Here is a 21,298-nt window from a genome sequence, read left to right as displayed (position 1 = left end):
GGTACAATCAATTCTTCCCAAATTGATTTCTAGGCACACTGGAGTTTCCACCTTAATTAAACAGTGCCTTAAGTTTCAAACTACACGATCCATGCTCAGGCAAGACAGCTAAATGCTGACATTCAGGTCAGTAATGCTATAGGGAATGCAGTAACTCATGTTAAAGCTCATTTGCTGTTAATTAATCAGTATCACCAATTAATAATATTGTATCACTACTGTTATTTTATAGGGCACAACTGCAACATGCAGTGGAACCAAGTGCCCTTGAAGCAGAACCAGCAGCAGCAGCTATATCCAAGAAGGGCGGTATGGGATGTCATACCTCAGCCTTGGGGATCTGTACTAATGGTAGGCACAGCTGTTGCATCCTGCTGGTTCTGAGAAGCATGGTTTACCATCTCAGGTGCAGCATCACTGAGACTTAGATCCTTTCAGTTATAACTTTCTGTTCCAAAGGCGGCATGGGGTACCAGCAGTCCAAGATTCCCTGTGACACACTGCACTGTGAGGATGAACCCATGATGCTCTTACTTCACTGGTGCCATTAACACATGACAACACAAGACAACTTTCTGCTGTGTAACTTGTTTCTACTAGTATGATCACAGAGATCTTAGAAGCTAATAACTTCCTATAATACAATAAGGTAAAAGCCTGAAGTTTCTTACCCATACGAGAAAGCATCATTTGACCTCCATTTTGAAATAACTGATGCTGCTAATCCAGCCAGTAGAGCAGTACAGTCAAAAAACATATGAAAAGAATCTGATATTAGACCTAAACTGGAAAAGAACACACAGAAAAAAAAAAGTTATGGTCCATACGCTACATATTCAGTATGAAAAAAATCAGCATTTACTCTTTTACACACTAGCAGAATATACTGTGTGTCTAAGCTTCAGGCATGATTTTGCTAGCATAGAGGAGAAACCCATACTACATCACCAATACAAATATGATGACAAAATTCCTTTTGTCAGCTTAGGGAAGGCACTTTGGAAGAGGGCTTGGCAAAAAGTCCTGCTAGCATATGATTTTGGTGGTAGTGGAGGGTGGTTTCCCCTGACACAAACCTAAGTCCCTGGAGCAGATATACCCACAGCCGCATCTCTCACCAACATAATTCTAGTGGCAGGTATGTGTTGTCATAATTCAATTTACAGTTTGACCATATGAGAAAAATCATCTAGAGAAGTGTATACCCACAAGCTGCATTTAAACAATGACCCCACCTAAGTTTGTAAAAGAGTTAATAGCTAAAAAAAGAAAACTGGGTTCAAAGATACTGTTTCTGAGTGTCTATCATACACTGTACATATAGGTTAACTAGTACAATAATACTAAAACTGTTCTGCTGAAGACTACCAATACCACCATACTGATTGCTCTAAGCATTTAAAAAAGCAGTGTTATCAAATCCATTTTAAAACTTAATACTTTGGAAGAGTTTTCACACACAGGGAAAACTGGTCAAAAATTCTTTAATGTCTGCAGTAAAAAAACCCCACCAATCAAAGTTTCATAGAATTTTGACAAACATGCCTGTGACAAAATCTTCTAGGCCTGTGAAAACTGCAGCCTTCCATTTAGAATTTTAGTTCACTATGTCTAACACTCTTTTTTGACTTTTTAAGACTCTGAAGTCTACTTCAGCATAGCAGTTTTCCTCTCAAGCATCTTACTTCACAACGCATCATCAGATGATAATTTGTCTTTGATATTCATTCATGCTGCAGCAACTCTATGAGTAGGGCAGGCTGAAAAAATGTGAGGTTTAGTACAGAGGGAATTCTAAGATCATATCATCTTTTGCCTGAAATAAAAGCAGGACAGCAAGCAATATACTCATTAAGTACTTTTGACTACTGTGTACCTTTCCCAAAAGCCATCTTTTATGCTAACATCTGTGTTTACATTTTACCTGAGCAGAGAAGCCAGTCCCTGACTGCATTGCCAAAGCAGCACACCTGCGTTCTTTTTAATTTACTGCTGCTCAGTCTCTAGATTTCCAATCACAGACCTTCAGCCAGTGTTTTAGCCTGAATCATAAACAGGTATAGAACTTATCTAAGATGCATCTTGTTCTTCTAACTGTAACAGACAGATGTTATAGTAACAGAGAGAGGTATAAGTAATTACCCAATTTCACAGCTAAAAGCAAGGTTTCCAGCATCCTGATCTCTACTGCGATGACACATATCCAAGGTTAACACACTGTGGTGAAGCTACACTAAATCAAAGGAAGCAACAATAGTACTCTCAAGAGCACAGAGCTCTATCAACAATTTTAAAAAATAAAAATGTGGATAAGAGTGCTAAGTTGCTACGGATGGCTGCTTTTTCATTTTGCTATGTGTAAAGATAACAATCATTCACTCCTTTTGCTGGTGATCACCGTTACTCTTCCAGTTTGACTGAAATATGTCCACACAGAAACAAAAGCAAGCAAATACTTGCTCCATCTGCACTTTCAGCTGAATGGATCCAAGCCAATTCCAGCTCAAAAATGTAAGAGTGATATTAAAACAATGATGAGCCACTGCTTGTAAAACTTACTAGTCCTAGTGCAAGACACTGACTAGAATGCACACACTCCCCTTTGATGTAGAAGCTGAAGGAAGCAGAAGCTCAAAGACAGCTTCTTACATGGTTTATTTCAACGACCAATGCGCAACTACAATCTTGATTGACAAACACAGGAAAAGTTTTGCACGCTGTTCTACCCTACAAAGTTCAAAGCAATTGAACTTAGTTCACAAGTTATCCAGTCAGTAGCACTCAGTTTGTAGGCTGTATGTAAACTGGATTTAACACCACACACAACAGTGCCAAGCTTTACTAAATTAATAATCATAAACAGGTTCTTAAGTCTGCAAAGAAGTACGTGCATCAAAACACAAAAATTGCTTCATATTTGAAAAGACATTTAATACAGAAGTACTGAGAGCATTTATTATTACAGTTGTCCAAAAAGTTCCATTTTCCAAATAATTTGGTTGTCTAAGAACAATTACATGCACAACTCAGTTCTAAGAAACTGGAAAAAAAACCAAAACCCAGGCAATTACTTGTAGTAACAAACTCTAGAGAACAGCCACATTTTCACACTGAAGTTAAAGACAAAGTTGCCCTTACACAGAAGAAAAATTGTTAACAGAGAGCATCTGGTTTAGTAAAGGAGAATGAAGCATGGCCATCACAGGAACAAGATGAAGCTGCAGAACAAGAGGTAACCTCTCGATCACTATCCCTGAAAGAACTGTGGGATGAGTAACAAGATTATGCCCATCAATCAGATGAACACGTCACCTAGCTGCTTCGATGCTGGGATAGTGGGGCTAAAAGTGAGAATTAGAGGGTAGGGAAGCCAAGCAACTGGGATTACTTTCTAAAGAAGGGGGCATTAACAAGGCAATTGGAAAAGGAACCCAAGTCCTCAGCTCTGAAGGCAACTCCTGTCAAGTGTTAAAGAAAGGTATCCCCTTCAAGTAGGATATAAAATGTTGCCCAGGCAAGTGGACTGCAAAAGAGAAAGGTATCCAGTACCTGAGGGAATTAGCCATGAAAGAGATGATTTTTTTATGACCAGGACAATCCACAGTCACCCACAGATATCAACAAAGTCCTAGGCACACAACCCATGCTGTGGAAATTTGTACAGAGCACACCATCGTCATATGCCAACCCATCGGCAATAATGGCTGGAGAGATGACCCACCACCAACAGTGGATGAAGTGGTTCACCATCTCCAGGACTGTGAAGATAGCATCTCTACCTCCATCATCTCAGCTGTGGAGAGACTGGTCCAGTGACTTGATGAGGACATATCCTATTCCCCACCTGTATGGACCTGTACATCAACTATAAACTGTGGGCACCCTTCTGTTTGGGAGGGAGAATATAGGAAAGACACACCATAGGGTACCCTGTGCAGGACAGATTAGTATTTTCTGGAGTGACAGGTGGATCTTGACAGCTAACTGTATCGCAGGCTGAAATAAGCTTGACTGGGAATGAGTGGCAAAAACATCCATTGTGACTGGCCCAGAGGCTGCACGTATCGTTGGCACAGCCTGCCTCAGGAGAGGATATTTCAAGGATCCAAAAGGGTATTGGTGGGCTTTTGGTATAGCTGCCTTGGAAACAGAAGAAATGAAGCAGCTGTCTACTTTGCCTGGCCTTTCAGAAGACCCTTCTGTAGTGGGGTCACTGAATGTCAAAGAGCAACAGGCACCGATTGCTACTACAGTGGTGCACCAGCGGCAATACCGCACCAACCAAGACTCCCTGATTCCCATCCACAAGTTGATTTGCCAACTAGAGAGCCAAGGAGTGATCAGCAGGACCTGTTCACCCTTTAATAGCCCCATATGGCCAGTGTGAAAGTCTAATGGAAAGTGAAGACTAACAGTGGACTACTGTGGCCTGAATGAAGTCACGCCACCATTGAGTGCTGCCGTACCAGACATGCTAGAACTTCAATATGAACCAAAATCAAAGGCAGCCAATTGATATGCCACCACTGATACCGCAAAACACATTTTTCTCGATCCCTTTGGCTGCAGAGTGCAGGCCACAGTTTGCTTTCACTTGGACAGGCATTCAATACACCTGGAATTGACTGCTCCACGGGTGGAAACACAGCCCTACCACCGGCCGTGGACTGATCCAGGCTGCACTGGAGCAGGGTGAAGCTCCAGAACATCAGCAATACATTGATGACATCATCATATGAGGCTATTGCAGCAGAAGTTTTTGAGAAAGGGGAGAAAATAATCCAAATCCTTCTGAAAGCTGGTTTTGCCATAAAACAAAGTAAAGTCAAGGGACCCACGCAGGAGATCCAGTTTTGGGAATAAAATGGCAAGACAGACGTCATGAGATCCAAATGTATGCGACAAACAAGATAACAACTATGTCTCCACCAACTAATAAGAAACAAACTCAGGCTTTCTTAGGGGTTGTGGGTTTTTAGAGAATATATATTCCAAACTACATTACGATTGTAAGCCCTCTTTATCACCAGACTCAAAAGAAGAATGACTTTAAATGGGGCCCTGAGCAATGACAGCCCTTTGAACAAATTAAACGGGAGATAGTTCAAGCGGTAGTAGGCCTTTGGCCAGTTCAGACTGGGCAAAATGTAAAGAATGAGCTCTACACCACAGCCAGGGAGAACGGCCCTACCTGGAGCCTCTGGGAGAGAGCACCAGCAGAGACTCCAGGTTGACCCTTGGGCTTTTGGAGTTGGGGATATAGAGGATCAGAGGCCCGCTACACACCAACTGAAAAAGAGATACTGGCAGCTTACGAAGGGGTTCGAGCTGCTTTGGAAGTGATTGGTACTGAAGCGCAGCTCCTTCTGGTGCCCCGGTTGCCAGTGCTGGGCTGGATGTTTAAAGGGAGGGTTTCCTCTACACATCACGCAACCGATGCTACATGGAGTAAGCGGGTCGTGCTGATTACACAGCAAGCTTGAACAGGGAATCCCAGTCATCCAGGAATCTTGGAAGTGATTATTGCCTGGCCAGAAGGTAAAGAATTTGGAATGTTCCCAGAGAAAGAGGTGACACATGCTGAAGAAGCCCCACTGTATAATGAACTACTGAAACATGAGAAGCAATGTGCCTCATTTACTGATGGGTCCTGCCATACTGTACATGGAGGTAGAAGGCAGCTGTATGGAGTCCTCTACAACAAGTCACAGAAACTGCTGAAGGAAAAGGTGAATCGAGTCAGTTTGCAGAGGTGCGAGCTATCCTCCTGGCTTTAGACATTGCTGCACAAGAAAGATGGCCGATACTTTACCTCTATACTGACTTATAGAAGGTGGCAAATGCTTTGTGGGGCTGGCTGCAGCAACGGAAGCAGAGTAATCGGCAGCGCAGAGGTAAACCCATCTGGACTGCTACATTATGGCAAGATATCGCTGCCCGGGTAGAGGACCTGGCTGTAAAAGTGCATCATGTAGAATGCTCACACACCCAAGAGTCGAGCCACTGAAGAACATCTAAACAACCAGCAGGTAGATCAAGCAGCCAAGATTGAAGTGGCTCAGGTAGATTTGGATTGGCAACATAAAGGTGACTTATTTATAGTTCAGTGGGCCCATGACACTTCAGGCCATCAAGGAAGAGATGCAACATATAGACAGGCCCAGGATCAAGGGGTGGACTTAATTGTGGACACTACTGCACAGGTGATTCACGAATGTGAAACATGCACTGCAACTAAGCAAACCAAGCAGTCAAAGCCTCTTTGGTACGGAGGATGATGGCTAAAGGGGAAGCTTGGCAGATTACACTCTCATGCATCAGCCAAGGCAAGCGCCACATGTTTACAATGGATGGAAACAGGAAACATATCCTGTGCCCCATGCCACTGCCCAAAATGCTATCCTGGGCCTTGAAAGACAAGTCTTACGGCAACATGGCACCCCAGAAAGAACTGAATCAGACAATGGAACTAATTTCTAAAACAACCTCATAGACACTTGGGGCAAAGAGCATGGCATTAAGTGGGTATATCATATCCCCCTATCATGCACCAGCTTCTGAGAAAACTGAACAATGTAATGGGACTATTAAAAGACTATACTGAAAGCAATGGGCGGCAGAACTTTCACACATTGGGATACACATTTAGCAAAGGCCACCTGGTTAGTCAACACCAGAGGATCTGCCAGCCTAGCCCTGCCCAGTCAAAGCTTTTACATACTGTAGAAGGGGATAAAGTTCTGGTAATGCACCTTAAAAATAGGCTTGGTAAAACAGTCTGGGTCATTTCTGCCTCAGACAAAGGCAAACCCATTCATGGGACTACTTTTGCTCAAAGATCTGGAAGCACTTGGTGGGTAATGTGGGAGGATGAGGAATTTCCATGTATGCCTCAAGGGGATTTGATTTTGGGTGAAAAAAGCCAATGAATTGAATTGTGTGATGTTAATTGTTACATAATATTGTATAATATCACTTCTGTATGCCTATTAATACACTGGGCACCTTGTGGTGCCCATCTCTACCACTTTGGATTTGAAGATCCAAACCTGACTCCTTTCAGATTGCCACACCATGAATGACTTTGGTGAACCCAGATCAGCACAGCCATAACAGAAGCAGAACTGGCTTCAAGATGCAACAACCCAATACCTAATACCATCTTCCCTGCCTTGAAAGACTGTTATAAAAGGTGGAGCCCAATGCCATGGAGTAAATGAACTCAACAGACTTTAGAGAGATGGTCCACAGACTAAGGGAATTATATCTGTGTGTTTATGTTAAAAGACAGGAAAGATGGCAATGTATTGGAAAACGTAGCGTGACTGAAATGGTATGGAATAAAGGCTGGATACTGTCCTAGTTTTGGCTGGGACAGAGTTTAATTTTCTTCTTAGTAGCTGGTGCAGTGCTGTGTTTAGACTTGGTGTGAGAACAATGTTGATAACACACTGATATTCTTAGTTGTCGCTGGGTAGTGTTTATACTAAGTCAAGGACTCTCTAGTTTCTCAGGCCCTGCCAGCGAGAAGGCTGGAGTGGCATAAGAAATGAGGAGGGGACACAGCCAGGTCAGCTGTCCTGAACTACCTGAAGGGTACCTCATGCCATGGAATGTCACACTCCGCATATAAACTGAGGGGTGTGGGTGGCTGGGGCCCGCGGATCACTGCCTGGGGACTGGCTGGGCATGGGGTCAGCAGGTGGTGCGGAACTGTATTGCGCATCACTTGTTTCCTTTTCTCCCTTCCTCTCCCCTTCCCCCTCCTTTCCAATAATAATATAACTTTTATTATTGGTTTATTTATTTCAATTATTAAATCATTCTTATCTGGACCCTTGAATTTTACATTCCTTTGCAATTCTCCTCCCCATTCCTCTGGGTAGGGGGGGAGTGAGTGAGCAGCTGCATGGTACTTAGTTACCAGCTGGAGTTAAACCATGACATCACACTAGCCAAAAAAAAAAAAAAGCTTATAAAGAATAACATCAGAACAAACTCAAATGAACATAAAGCTCTTTAAACCTGAACTATTGAGAAAAATATTTGTATCTTCTGCGCTATTAAAAAAATATCCATACTGGAACAGACAGACTACACATAAAATAACCCTCACAGAATTGCAAAGTAAATCAACAAAGTCAAAACCAAGCACATCCAAGATGGTCTGCACATTGCCAAGACAGTCTGTGCCCGAGATAGATAGATGTGTGTTCTCACTGGTGCTACAGTAGCAATTACTGTAATCAAGGTTAAGGATTTCATAGTACAGTTTGAGACACTCAGAAAAACTTGACAAATATTAGGACGCAACTGTTTCCAAATCTGCACTGCTGTGTTCACTCAAGATACTTGATTAAGAGTCCCAGTAATCCATGCTACAGTGTTTGATAAGGACTACTTAAGTTCCATGTGGAAGCACACACTGTTGGGCCTAAGTGACATTTCCATGCCAGTCCCCTTTGGATTTCACTATTGACAGAGAGACTGAAGTGCCACCATAAACCAACATAAAAATACCAAGAATGAAGCACGATGGAGACAGTACCTCTACTGTTTGTTCTCTACCTGTACACCATACATCAGCACCGAAGCTGGTTTGCATTTCTGCTTACATGTTACTACAGATTTTTCAGTAGAAATTTAGTCCAGTTCCTCCTGCTGTTATCAGCTCTGTGAATGTATGTGCTATATGAAGTGCCACTTAGCTACAGCAGGATGCGTTAATTCCCGTGTCTCAGGCAGAGACGTTTGGTGCAGTGCTGGTTTTTGCCATCCAGCTACCAACTTCCAAAAGAAGCCACATTCCCCGACAACGGATCTCCGTGGCGAGCGGCAGGCACGAAAGGGCTACCGCCGCCGGGCTCCGTACCTGGTGCCGAGGCCGGGCTCCCTCCTCAGCGAGGAGCCCAGCAGCGCGGCCGCCCGCACACCGGCTCCAAACGGCGAGGCCGGTGGCTGCCCCCGACAACGCTCCCGGCCGGGGGGAGCCCCCCAGCAGCCCCCAGCGCCCTGCGGGCCGGCCGCTCCGGACGGCGGCCCAGGCCCGGCCCCGCCGCACGGCCCCGCCGAGAGGGAGACGTGGCACTGGCCTCGGCGGAGGCGCCGCTTCCTGCGCGCCGGGCGTCGCGCCCGCCCCGCCGGCCGCCCCGCGCCGGTACCTGTTACTCCAGATGCCGTAGAGCAGCTCCACAAAGGCGAACGACAGGTTGAGGCAGAGGAAGAAGAAGAGGTTGCGGGAGGTCTTGTCCGCCAGGATGGACCTGCGCACGGAGCACACAGCGGGTCACCCGCCGCCGGCACAGCGGGGGCAGCGGCGAAGGGCAGACCGCTCCCCGGGCGGCCCCGGGCTCGGCCTACCCCAGCCCCTCCGCGGGCCCCGGCCGCGGGCCCCGCGGTGCCCGTCCCGTCCCGCTCACCTGAACCAGCCCGACACCTTCCTGAGCAGGTTGAACTTGGGCGGCTTGTACTCGTCGTCCTTGATGGAGAGGGGCAACATCTTGCCGGGGCCGCGGCGTGCCCGGCCGGCGGGGCAGGCAGTCGGGGCGGCGCGGAGCGGGAAGGCTCCCCCCGCCGCCGGCCCACGCGCCCGTCACACTTCCGGCCTCCCTCCACGCGCCTGCGCGCCGCGGCGGCACGAGCAGGCGGCGGGGGCGCGCAGCGGGAGGGGCCGGGGCTGCCGGGGCGCGGGGCACAGCGCGCGCTGCCGGGGAAAACGCCGAGCCCAGCCCCAGCACGCGAATCCCCCGCCGTCCCGTGCCGGTGCTCGCCCGCCGTCCGCCCGCGATGCCCGATACTCCCGCAGCGGCTGCCGCGGCAGCCCCGGGCACGGGGCTGGGGCGGCGGCCCGGCCCCCCGCGGTCGGCCCCAGGCTGCGGCGTAACGTCGCGCTGCGGGCAGCTGTGTGAGCCGGGCGGGCGGGTGGGGGCGAGCTCCCTGCCCGCGGCGGGGCCCCGAACTACAAACCGGGGCCTGCCGGGAGGAAGCGGAGGGCCGCCCCACAGGAAGCGGGGTACGGCGGCGCCGCCGTAGCGTTGCGGTGGTGTCGCCCGCGCCGCCCCTGAGTCACCGCAGCGGCCTGCGCGGGCGGGCCGAGCCGCGGGGTGCCGGGCCGGCACCTCCCCTGCCCTGCCCTGCCTTGCACTGCCGTGCCGCGCCGCCGGCAGCGCTCACCGCTGGGGAAGCAAGCGGCAGCACCGGCGCCCGCCTGGACGTGAGCGGAACCGTGCGTGAGGGGGCGGCCGGGCCGTGCGGTTGCGGGGGCGGCGCGCTTTGCCCGCCGGGGCGAGCCGCCCGCTTGTGCTGCCGGTAACTGTCTGTAATGCTGTTGCGGGGGGCTGCCCACGGAGAGAGCGGGTCCTGTTCAAGTGTTTTCTCGGAGTGAGGGTTAAGAAACCCGGTTTTGACGCAGGGGTCTTATTTCTGTTAGCTCCGTTTTGAGGAGGTGTTCTCTACAGGGGATACTGTACATTTTTGAAGAGGCCCGCTCTGCGTTGCAGTCTCAACTTAATTTGCAAAACCGATCATCGCTTTCTTACTGGAAAGTGCCACGATGCGAATTGTAAAGACTTTATTTAGACAGTTATTTTAATTAGGGAATATCTAATAATACCATCCTTGTGCATCATTACAGTCTACCGTATGCAACTGAGTAAACACAAGAATGCATGGCAAGCCGGGAAGTGTCATTACCACACAGAACATTTCTATTTTCATCCTAAGTAGGCTTTTAAATTTTAGCCAATTAATCGTTACAGTAGTGTTGGTAAGTATTGTTGTGACCAGGTTGCAATTGAGGAAAGAGAATCTAAGGTTCAACTTTTTAAAAGCTCATATGACCAAGATACGGTGGACCTCAGAAATGCTGAGTAGCCACTGCTAATTATTTTTAGAAGTTAGGCACGATTGCTTACACCTATAAAATGAAGCAACCAAACCAAGCGATTAGCTTCTGGAAATAGTTTTGCTGACCTCTCTAGCCTCACAAAATAAGGCAGTGGTAAAATTGGGATGCAGATTTGGGAAGACTGTATGTGTGGACATATTCAGGTTGGCATACACACAAAATGGCAAGTCTGTACTTTTAAGAACCAAGTTTTTATAACCTAAACAAACCACTCTTAGGAACTTTCAATTATTCAACGAGATCAACAAATTCTTGTTCTCTAAGCTTTCATAGTACCATTCCTAAATGAAAAATAAAAACTCCCTTTCCTTGTTCAACTAGTTTTAAAAGAACAAAAATCCTTCCAGCAACCTAGAGTCCGTAACAGACACAGGTTTCTTAAGCTGCTGTCCTTCATCTTGTGCAGGACATCTTGTGCTTACGCTCATATTTGCTTTCCCTTCTGCTAAACCAGATGGGAGAACAAAATTCTGTGTCTTAAACTTCTAACACAACTGGTGAGCTTAGTGGAAGGAGAGCATGAAGGGGATGAGCCAGAAAAGGAAATTATTTATTGGGACTACTTGCCTGACTGTGGTAACCAAATGTGTATTTTATTGGTGCCTGGTGAACAAAGGAACAGACTATGAGGTTCTGGAGACCTGCTTGTATCTCTGTAGTTGACCCTAAGGATGGATCACATAGACATGCATTGGCACAAAAGCAACAATTTTACAAGCAGAAAAATGTGCCATGCTTTTCTTTCTATCCAATTGGTGTAATAACTTCTTTCTGAAGTGTTCATTGAAAGGCAGAGATAATTATTCAACTGAGCAATAGGAAGAGGGATCGGATAATTGCCATGAATGCATACGTACATCAGTAATTGAGAGGAACATTTTCTTGTAAAAGAATGCTGCGTAGCATGTGGGGTAACTGTTCATCTTCAGTCACAGAGCTGCTTTAATTTCCAACAGATTCAAAGTTGACACACAACTGTCCTGTAAAAACAAGGGGGGAAAAACAATCTCGCTTGGCAACAATGAGGTAAGTGGAGAGTTTTTTTAAACTAAAATAATTTATGTTCATGTTTTTGAGCACGGTATTGTGCACATTGGAAAAAAAATGATCAAAACTTCTGTGAAAAAAGACACTGATACTCTCTCAAAAATTGTAATTGATGGGGCTGTCCTGGATAATTTATTTTGATCAGAATTTCCTGCTGAGGCCTAGAAATTACTGATGGAGTAATGCTGAGTAATATGTATAGATTCAATTCATACCAATCTTGCCAGTAAAGGAGGAAGAACAGATGCAGATGACGCATTTGAGGGACAAACTATGGAATGCAGTGGCTGCTGGATCCTGCTGAGTTTACAATGTGTGTCTGGAGAACTGGGACTGCTATCTAAGAGGCATGAATATTGGGGCTTCCTTTGTAGGAGCTGCTTTTTAAGAGCTGCTGTTTTGTTCCAAAACCAGGAGGATCCAGAAAGCCCTGCCTTACACTGAGGCTGCACCCCCAGTTAGCTGATACATTGCACCTAGCATCTGACATCTCCAGTTCCTGCTGAGGTCAAGGTTTAGCAGACCAGCTGCTGTTGTTGCATTCCTGCATTACTCCATTTGGTATGTTTCTTTTGCTCTACCTGTTAGCCTCAGTTGGTATGAACAGAATCGTATTTTCTGCATTAATAAGTATTATTGAGCAGAAATACAAACTGTTGACAAAATGTCCAGCAAATCAGTGATAAAGATTGTTCCTTCTGTGCACAGGAATGGGAAAAGAAAGAGCATTTTACTTCCTTCTTTCTGCCAGGCCTCTTGAGGAGGCACCTTCTCTCCCTTTTGATTCCCAGCTAAGACAGAGTTGCTGCAATGCTGAAAACGCTGAATCTCTGTGCAAATTTACTTTCTAATTTCAGCTGAATGGGTTTGGTGAGGTATGTAAATGTTCAATCAGAAATGCAGTACTGAGAAAATAAGAGATGATGAACAATCTGAAGAATTACCCTAGGTTCATTTTCACAAAACAGTGAAATTCAAAATTAACAAAAAAACGTGAAAAGCAAGTAAACAGAAACAGAGTACCAGAAGTACCTGTCTTGTTAGTTGAAAGTAATTGGCTCATGTTCTAAAATCCTCCTTATTTATTTACTTAAAACAAAAGCCTACTTAATATTGTGGGAGTTTTGTTCAAGGGAGATACATGGGATTAATGAGTTTTCCTTTCCTGTTACTTGTTTTAAAGGTATTTTCACTTCTGTAAGCTTCCAGGAAGAGTTATGGGAGTCCGCCTACTACGCTTCACTTCTGTGGTGATCATTGTCTTGCTTCTTGTGGCAGGTGCTTTAACAGCTTTGCTTCCCAACATCAAAGATGACAAAATGCCCAATTTGAGAAGGGAACCAAAAACCCAGAGTCAGTCTGCCTTGGATTCATTTACTCTTATTATGCAAACATATAATAGAACTGACTTACTGCTAAAGCTTTTAAATCATTATCAAGCCATCCCCCACCTACATAAAGTAATTGTTGTGTGGAACAACATCGGTGAGAAGATACCAGAGGAAATGTGGAATTCCCTGGGGCCTCATCCTGTCCCTGTTGTCTTTAAAGTTCAAACTGTCAATCGCATGAGGAACAGACTCCAGAATTTCCCTGAGCTGGAAACAAAAGGTAATCAGCAGTTCATATCACTACTAGTAATACTATTTTCACACTTAAAATCTGAATGCTAAAAGAGAGATGGTTTGAGCTATACAATGTAATAAATCCATGGATCTGTTGGGCCACTTAATAGAATGTGGGTATTGGAGAAGAGACTTATGTTACGATCTCAGATGCACACCAGCGCTGCCACCAGCAGGCTGTCAAGGAAAAGTAAGGAAAAAGAGAGGGAGGTCAAATGCATTTTGTGGGCTGTTGCAGCTGTGTTCTCCATTTCCTTTGTCAGGCAGACGTAGGTAGCTCAGCCCCTCTTCCCTTTACAGTATAAACTGAAATTCATAGTGCATGTATCTGCTGAGTCTCTGTGTTAATCTGGATTTAAGTCATCTGGTAAGATTTGATTTAATCCATTCTTTTTTAAAACTAAGTTCTTAAGCGTGTTCTACTCTTCAGAGAAACTTCCCTCCCTAGCTGTCTGGCTTTCTATCACAAATTATGCATCCTTTTAATTTAAGAGTATTTTCCCCAGTCTTTTGGCTATTCATCTAAATATTCTTCCTAAGGTCTTTCCAGGAGAAGTACAACAATAAATCCTGTTTGTTTCAAGTGGAAAAAAACCCCATATGTTGCATTACAGACCTGACCTTACTCATGATTAGTAAAGGTAATTCTACTTGCTGCCCCCTTCCTAACATGCCTTGCTACTCAAAACCCATGACTTCCAGGAAGACACTGGAAACATCAACTTCGCAGGTGTTTTATTTACTGTAATAGGATTTATGCTGACTGTAAACTTAAAAAGCTTTAATGCATTTGGAGTTCTGATCTAAGAACATCTTTCCTTTTCCACTTGCCGATAAGTCTTTTGCCTGAAATTTAAGGCAAAGATTCTTGCTTCTGTAGTTAATCATATTGAATGTTGCCTGTGCAATTTATTAAGCTTGCTTACTTAGAACTTGCAAGTAGTTAGGAGGTGGATAACATTTTATACTAAGAATCCCTTATAAATCTCATACGCTAAAGAATAGTATCTAACTCTTCTAGTTATATTTTTACACAAGATTAGTAGAATGTTAAGTTGCTTTGCCAAACACTCCCAAGTTTTCCAACACATATCTCTTCAGCTGTGCTACAGATGATCAAAGGTTGCTGAGTTTTGTTACAGCCTGGCAAATAATCTAAAATTTAGATTTGCTGTCACTTACCACAAAGCTTTGAAACCTAAGTATGTTTTCTCCATCTACTTTCAAGGAGTTACAATTCAGTTCTACAACCCAGTTTAATGGTTATAGAAGTTTCACAGCTAATTTGTCAAATATGGTGCTGCATAATGTGCTCATGTATTTAATCTTTTGATAAGTTAAAAGTTTTTTAGTTGGGTTTTTTTTTTTTCTTCCTTTCAGCTGTTTTAATGATGGATGATGATACGCTGGTCAGTGCTCACGACCTTGCTTTTGCCTTTTCTGTTTGGCAGGTAATGTTTTGCACCTTGGCAGGCAGTATTTGTGAGTTACAATTGAGAATAATGGTTTTAATTAGAGTAATACTGTATCATAATGTTTTACCATTGATTTTTCTAGCTATAAGATTAGATTTTACAAGGATTGAAACATTGAATAGTAGAAATTGCAAAAACATTCTTCAATGGTAACTATACCTGTAATCTATAACTTTCAAATCTTTGAACACTGAAGTTGCTGACTGCTGAATTTATTTAAAACAATAGTAGGTTGCACAAAAAAAGTGGGTGGGTTTTTTCTCCCTGAGAGAAATTATCTGTAAAGTTATTTTGCATGCCAAATATACAGCTGCAAATTGTGGATAGATGTTTCTTGGCACTACGTGATGTGGAATGAGGCATATTGTGTCAGTTTCGTAAACTGTATTTAATTGCAACATTTAGGCAGATCATAGGACCATATGCCAATAATTTCATTCTTCCCTGGCAATAATCTTGTACTCCTCTTATTTAAAAAAAGAGTAAATCTCTCTTATGAAAATACTTAACATACGTTTCAGAGTGTCGGCTTCATTTTGATTTTTTTAATATTTTTTTTTCTTTCAGCAATTTCCAGAGCATATAGTGGGATTTGTTCCTAGAAAGCACATTTCTACTCCTTCGGGTGTATACAGCTATGGCAGCTTCGAATTGCAGAACCCTGGATTTGGAAATGGAGATCAGTATTCTATGGTTCTTATTGGTGCAGCATTTTTCCATAGTGGATATTTAGAAGATTTTCAAAGACAGCCAGAAGCTGTTTATGCCTTAATAGATGAAACTCAAAATTGTGATGATATTGCCATGAATTTTCTGGTAGCCAAGCATACTGGAAAGCCTTCGGGAGTGTTTGTGAAGCCTGTTGATGTAAGAAATTTAGAAAAAGACACTAACAGTGGCTATTCTGGAATGTGGCACCGAGCAGAGCATTTGTTACAGAGATCTTACTGTGTAAATAAACTGGTTAATATTTACGATGGCATGCCTTTAAAATATTCTAATATCATGATTTCTCAGTTTGGTTTTCCTAATTATGCCAATCACAAAAATAAAATGTAAGCCAATGAATTTAAGGGGTTAGATGTTTAATAGTACTCGGTAAACTATACTGAGTTGAAGGAGAGAAGGTGTAATTACTGCATCTTGGTCTTATTTGTAGCCTCTGAATTTTTCCTGTATGGCTTTTTATGTATTTTTTCCCCCTTTCTTACTAATTCTCTGAGGTAAGTTTTGAGAAAACTTAAACGATATATACTGACGTTTAGCTGTGATAAAATAATCCTCTTTCCTTAAAACCTGAAAAGCTATTACAGTTAATTAGGCCAGTTTTTCAGAAACGTGGCAGCAGAAGTGCCCTCCTACCCTTCAGTGCTTATGTTTTGATTTTTTTTTAAAATCTGTGTGTCTAGTCAAATGAGGTCTAGTTATGATAGTTATGTTGAGATGCTTCCTTGCCTTCTCCCTCCTCTCACCAAGTTCCTGGTGAAACTGGAGAAGGGCTACAGTAAACTGTTGGCCAGGCTTCTCGACTCCTGTACAAAACCCCTTTGAAGTTTGTATATAAGCTATTCTGTATTCTGAGATGTTCCTGAAGCTGCTATGAAAGCAAGCCAGAAAAGAGTAGCTCACCTTCATCTCACATAGTCCTAAAACCATTGCGTACAGTATCTGCTACTGCTGAGACGGTGGAAAGTGATCTCTCCTGTGGCTTTTTTTTCCTGTTAATTTGCCTAGAGTTGCTGAAATGCTGCAAGCAGCTGAAAGGTAAAAGCTAGCAGTTGGAAATGTAAGAAACATGAGCACATGAAATATGAAACTTACCTAAGCAGCCAGAAGAAATGGATGGGATATTTCTAAGGCTTTCTTCAGTACTTGATTTTATTTTGATACTTTGCATTGTTAAATTGTAACATAAATTGTAAAATGTAAAAATACATTGTTAAAAAATGGGCCCAAGAAAATCCTCACTTTTAAAAAAAGTTTTATTTACAATTCCTAATAAGAGCAAGTTGTTTTACATGTATTACAGAGCGTACCTTTTATAATATTACAGGTCTACTGTTTTTTTAACAGCCCTTTCAAATGAGTATTTACTTTGTTGTTTCTTTCATCTCGATTTTTGGTGGCTATGACAACAATTAAAATGTGCGATGAATGAGTAAAAAAAAGTATTTTAAGGTACAGTGTATTTGACAAGACTGGACTATTACCAGTCTTCAAATTCCCTGGCTTCATCCATAGCAAGAAATAGAGCTATTATTAACAGCTTTTGTTAGATTTTGGGGTGCTATAGTTCTGGAAACATTGTTTTAACATAGACAGGACCAACCTTTTCCAGTTCAGTTACAGAACTTTTGTGGTATGGAGGAAAGAACAAAAGACAGTGATTTTCCTGGATCACAGAGAGGAATCAAATGTGGTATCCAAGGTAGATATAGTTTCACCTGCATCAGCTTTTAATTGATTCTTACTATCAGTTCATAGTTATCTATGGACAATCAATAACAGCTAATACCTAGTACACAAATAGCATCTGCACAGATGGTGTATAATTTTGTAATTTTTTCTAATAAGTTAGCTGAACAAAAAGTGGTTTACAAATGTGACAAGTTTTTACAGCAGGGCTGATTCTGGGTGTCTTTGTGTTTCTTTGGGGGAACAGAAGATTCTTTTGCCTTGTTCTATCAGTGTTAAAGGTTTTAGTTTCTGCTCAGTGAAGTCTTCCTGGTACTTTTGTGAGATTTAAAGGGCAAAATCTTAACATGGCAATGTAAAGTCTGCTTAGTTTTGTTGTTATAGTGAAAAGTAGATTTTAATTATTGTGCTGTAGTGGTAAGCAATATACAAACAGGTCTATGATCTTTCCAGAAATGCAACTTTCTTAGTGGTAGTTTACTGCATTTCATTTACTTACTGGTCTGTAATTTCTGTTCTGTGCAGTATCAACAAGAATTGTGAAGACTTCAGATGTTGTGTACCTTACTTCTAAAATGTGAAATGAATTGTCAACTCAGCCAAATCGTAGTATTGGGTTCTTTGTTGGGGGAAGGGGTTGGTTTGGGTTTTGTTCTTCTGTATCAGTGAAAAAAACAATAGAACAAACTTTTCTTATACTGGTGAATTTAATTTGTACCATTGTCAAAATATATAAAACATATTTGTGATGTATGTATTTTCAGATTATTAACCAAGTTTTTCAGTGTTAGATGTCTAAAGTAAGCTTACAGTTTGCATACACATGAACAGCACCAAGATTTCACTTTTTTTAAAAAAAGTACTTGTTGGCACATACAGTCACTTATTTTAGGTAAGACCCACTCATGAGGTAAAAAAGCCATCAAAACCACAACCTTAAGCTTAGATACAAAAAAATATGCAAATATAAGGCTTCAGCTCTAGCCATAATTCATTGTGCTTAGGAACAAAAAGGGTTTTATTTTTTAAAGGCTGGCAACTTTTTATCCCTTGATGGTTATATAAGTGCATAAGATTCTTGGATGAAATATATTACTGAGCATGTATATTTTAACAAATATATGCAATGATTTCTTCTAAGAGATTATGTAGATGTCATTTGGAAATATTTTGGCTTCTAAACAGATTCATCACCACCTCTGAATATTCTGTAGAAATTAATATTTATGCAAGACAGGATTTTTAAAATGGTATCTAAAAAGATATGTTTTTTAAAAATTCTTGTTGAAAAAATCAGGATATAGTCGTAAAATGATGCAACAGGACTACAAGAAAATTGCTTCTTTACCTAGTTAAAAAATGCCACAAGATGTCACTGTAGCCTTGATATTTTGTATCATCACATTTTAAAAATAGTAATTGGAAATATTTATAATTAAAAAAAATTGTATGAGTTGAAAACATTGTTAAAGCTAGCATTTTACAAGGTGAAATTCATTAGATACTTGTACTAAAAGCTGTGAGAATACTGGAACTGAAAACATGGAGGTTATTTTGTACATATTTTTACAGGGAAGAAGAAAAAGATTTTATTTTCTGTGCTTACAATGGCTGTAGCTAATTGCCACAAATAACTTGTATGAAACCAAAACAATACTTGTCATTTTGGAAAAGGTTTACAAGTGGTCAGAAACAACATTTGTCAGTGGATCTTCAGTTTCTAGTCGTGTTTGCCTCCTAGATTCACCAGCCTTGCTAGATGCCTTAACAAGTAATAGGCTTTAACACAAACTATGTATCTAGGGATTCTAGATACTGGATAGCTAGTCTGTTACACTGCTCCATCTTTACTTCTTTTACCCAATATAGTTTTGTTAAAGCTAATTTGAGTATGTTCATACAAACTCCCCTCAAGCAGAATGCCGCCCAATCTCAGAAACGTGTGTTGCATTGAACTGTAGTGAAAGTTAAGAGTAAAAAAAGACGTCTTAAAAAACTTCGGTTCTGGAGAAAATACATTGATACTTCTTACACAGGATATGCTACCGCTTAGACAATTGCTTGTAAATAAAGAATTAAATACTTGATTTAATTAAGGGTTAAATACAAGTGAAAGTCATATAGAACAGTACAGGAAAAGATAAATACATTGATTTCCATGAAAAGCAAATACGCTCAAACAGCCTTTATTTAATCTGCTGTTGCAGAAGGCTATGGCCTCAGTTTTACAAGCATCTTGTATGGAATAATACTTACTACCTGAGAATTAGGTTTCTAAGTTCACAGGACCAGGCCCAAACACTCATATTTAGGAATAGTAGTTCTGGAGCTATGGAGAGAAAAAAAAAAAGCAAAAAACCCACCCCAAAAATGTAAGTACAGAGGTACAGATTATTATAACCAATATAAAAAAAATAAGCAACAACAAAAGTTTCATGAGACAAGTACTTTCTGTAGTATTTCAGCATATTTGTAAGGCTTGAAAGATTATTCAGTGTTTATGACGCTAGGTTACAAACTGAAGTCAGAAGTGTTTCACACTTATTTAGCCTGAGCTACAGACACACTATAATTAATTGTATTAACTGGTTGTTACAGTAGATTACTTACAAAGTTGGGAAAACACGGTGATAATAATGCAGACCTCAGGGGTGCATACTGCTTTGTATTACAAGGTCTTTTTAAGGCGTTTCAAAGGTGATTTCCCTTTTGTTTGGGGGAAGAATAACATCCTTTATTTTTCTCCCCAAAGTACCTCTCCTTTGCAACCTTTTTCTCATTCACTTGTAAAAATGAGAAGGACCTGCTCTGTCTGGCACTTACCAATCCTCTCTCAAGGCAAGGGTGGCAGAAGAAAGGCATTTCTAACACTTCTAACGCTTTTTTTTTTTTTTTTTTTGGCAGTAAGTTAATTGCAGACTACAAACTAATTCAGCTTTTGCAAACGAACCACCAGAAAGTCAATCTTGCACTTTTTTAAAGCATCAAGCTGCAAGTAATTTTGTGTAGTTTCACCACAGCCTTAGGAAGCACACATGATGTTCTTAATCGCTGGATGATTTCTCAGGAAGAGCAGGAGCCCACAGCTCGAATCGGTGCGCTGGGAGAGCTCCCTGCGATAGGGGCGCGTGTCGCCCCTTTCCGTTCGCAAGCGGCTTCCCCGACTTGTCGCTCCCCCTCAGCAATCCCTGGCAGATCGACCTCCTCGCCGGAGGGAGGGAAGGAGGGAGGGAAGTCCCGACAGGTGACAGAAACCCCAGCGGGCAGAAAAGGAGGTGAACGCCGGGCGGGGGGCACCGCAGCCGGGGCTCGGCTGAGAGACCCGATAGAGGGGTACGCCCGGCAGCCGCCCTCGCTCCACCAGGCACTGCTCGCTCATTGGCTAGAGCCGTAGGAAGGCAGCTCTTGATTGGTGAGTCGGTCTGTCTATCAGGCGAAATAGCGCTGCAGGCGCCGCCGGGCCGGGCCCCGCGCGAATCAAGAGTCCCAGAGCAGCCTGCCGGCGTCAGGCAGCGCTCCCCCTCTCCCCCGAGGCGGGCTGGCGGCGGCTCGCTCGCCTCACCCTGCGCTGCTGAGGTACCGGCCCCGGCTCAGGTCTGCTTCCCGCCGCCTCGGGCCCTGCGAGCTGGACCTCAGCCTCCCTCTCCGTGGGGCGTTTTGCCACGGGCCGCCCTCGGGCGGGGGAAGCGGCGAAAAAAAAAACGCAGCGGGGCGGGGAGGCGCAGGCCGCGCTCCGGCGGGAGGTGGGCGTGAGAGCAAGGCTGGGGCGGGGGGCGGGGCTGTGCCGGGTGCAAAAGCGCTGCCTGGCGGCTCCGGGGCGCTGGCGGGCT

The 21,298-nt window shown here is 43.1% G+C and overlaps 3 protein-coding genes across 8 annotated transcripts in view; 2 read left to right on the top strand and 1 right to left on the bottom strand.

Annotated features, from left to right (window-relative positions):
- Nucleotides 1-9,594, bottom strand: part of SLC30A7 (solute carrier family 30 member 7) — a 37,069-nt gene extending 27,475 nt beyond the window's left edge. The window contains exons 1-3 of the mRNA XM_037404927.1: nucleotides 9,420-9,594; nucleotides 9,162-9,263; nucleotides 672-785 (exon numbers count right to left, since the gene is read on the bottom strand). Coding sequence (XP_037260824.1) covers nucleotides 672-785; nucleotides 9,162-9,263; nucleotides 9,420-9,499 — 296 coding nt within the window. The 5' untranslated portion in view covers nucleotides 9,500-9,594. The remainder of the gene's footprint in view (nucleotides 1-671; nucleotides 786-9,161; nucleotides 9,264-9,419) is intronic.
- A 365-nt stretch (nucleotides 9,595-9,959) lies between these two features.
- On the top strand, nucleotides 9,960-18,166 carry EXTL2 (exostosin like glycosyltransferase 2). Of its 6 annotated transcripts, XM_037404933.1 has the most exons (6): nucleotides 9,962-10,308; nucleotides 11,863-11,932; nucleotides 12,368-12,514; nucleotides 13,137-13,564; nucleotides 14,959-15,029; nucleotides 15,621-18,166. In XM_037404933.1, the coding sequence occupies exons 4-6, from the start codon at nucleotides 13,171-13,173 to the stop codon at nucleotides 16,110-16,112; spliced, it is 957 nt and encodes a 318-aa protein (XP_037260830.1). In that variant the 5' UTR covers nucleotides 9,962-10,308; nucleotides 11,863-11,932; nucleotides 12,368-12,514; nucleotides 13,137-13,170; the 3' UTR covers nucleotides 16,113-18,166. The 6 variants fall into 6 exon arrangements, 5 of the variants coding, with proteins under 5 accessions (XP_037260830.1, XP_037260829.1, XP_037260828.1 ...); XR_005106870.1 differs by lacking the exon at nucleotides 12,368-12,514 and adding an exon at nucleotides 14,119-14,219 and having other exon boundaries at nucleotides 9,960-11,932; nucleotides 15,621-15,658; XM_037404932.1 differs by having other exon boundaries at nucleotides 9,962-11,932.
- A 531-nt stretch (nucleotides 18,167-18,697) lies between these two features.
- The window catches only part of CDC14A (cell division cycle 14A), a 68,028-nt gene continuing 65,427 nt past the window's right edge, over nucleotides 18,698-21,298 (top strand). The window contains exon 1 of the mRNA XM_037404925.1: nucleotides 18,698-21,044. The gene's annotated coding sequence lies outside the window, so the exon portion shown is untranslated. The remainder of the gene's footprint in view (nucleotides 21,045-21,298) is intronic.

The sequence above is a fragment of the Falco rusticolus genome, chromosome 11 (assembly GCF_015220075.1).
Source record: "Falco rusticolus isolate bFalRus1 chromosome 11, bFalRus1.pri, whole genome shotgun sequence".
NCBI lineage: Eukaryota > Metazoa > Chordata > Aves > Falconiformes > Falconidae > Falco > Falco rusticolus.
This window is presented reverse-complemented; position numbering and strand designations above follow the sequence as displayed.

Coding starts and splice junctions, on each gene's coding strand:
- EXTL2 (XM_037404931.1), top strand. Junction 13,565..14,958: donor CCCTGAGCTGGAAACAAAAG/GTAATCAGCAGT, acceptor TCTTCCTTTCAG/CTGTTTTAATGATGGATGAT. Junction 15,030..15,620: donor TTGCCTTTTCTGTTTGGCAG/GTAATGTTTTGC, acceptor TTTTTCTTTCAG/CAATTTCCAGAGCATATAGT.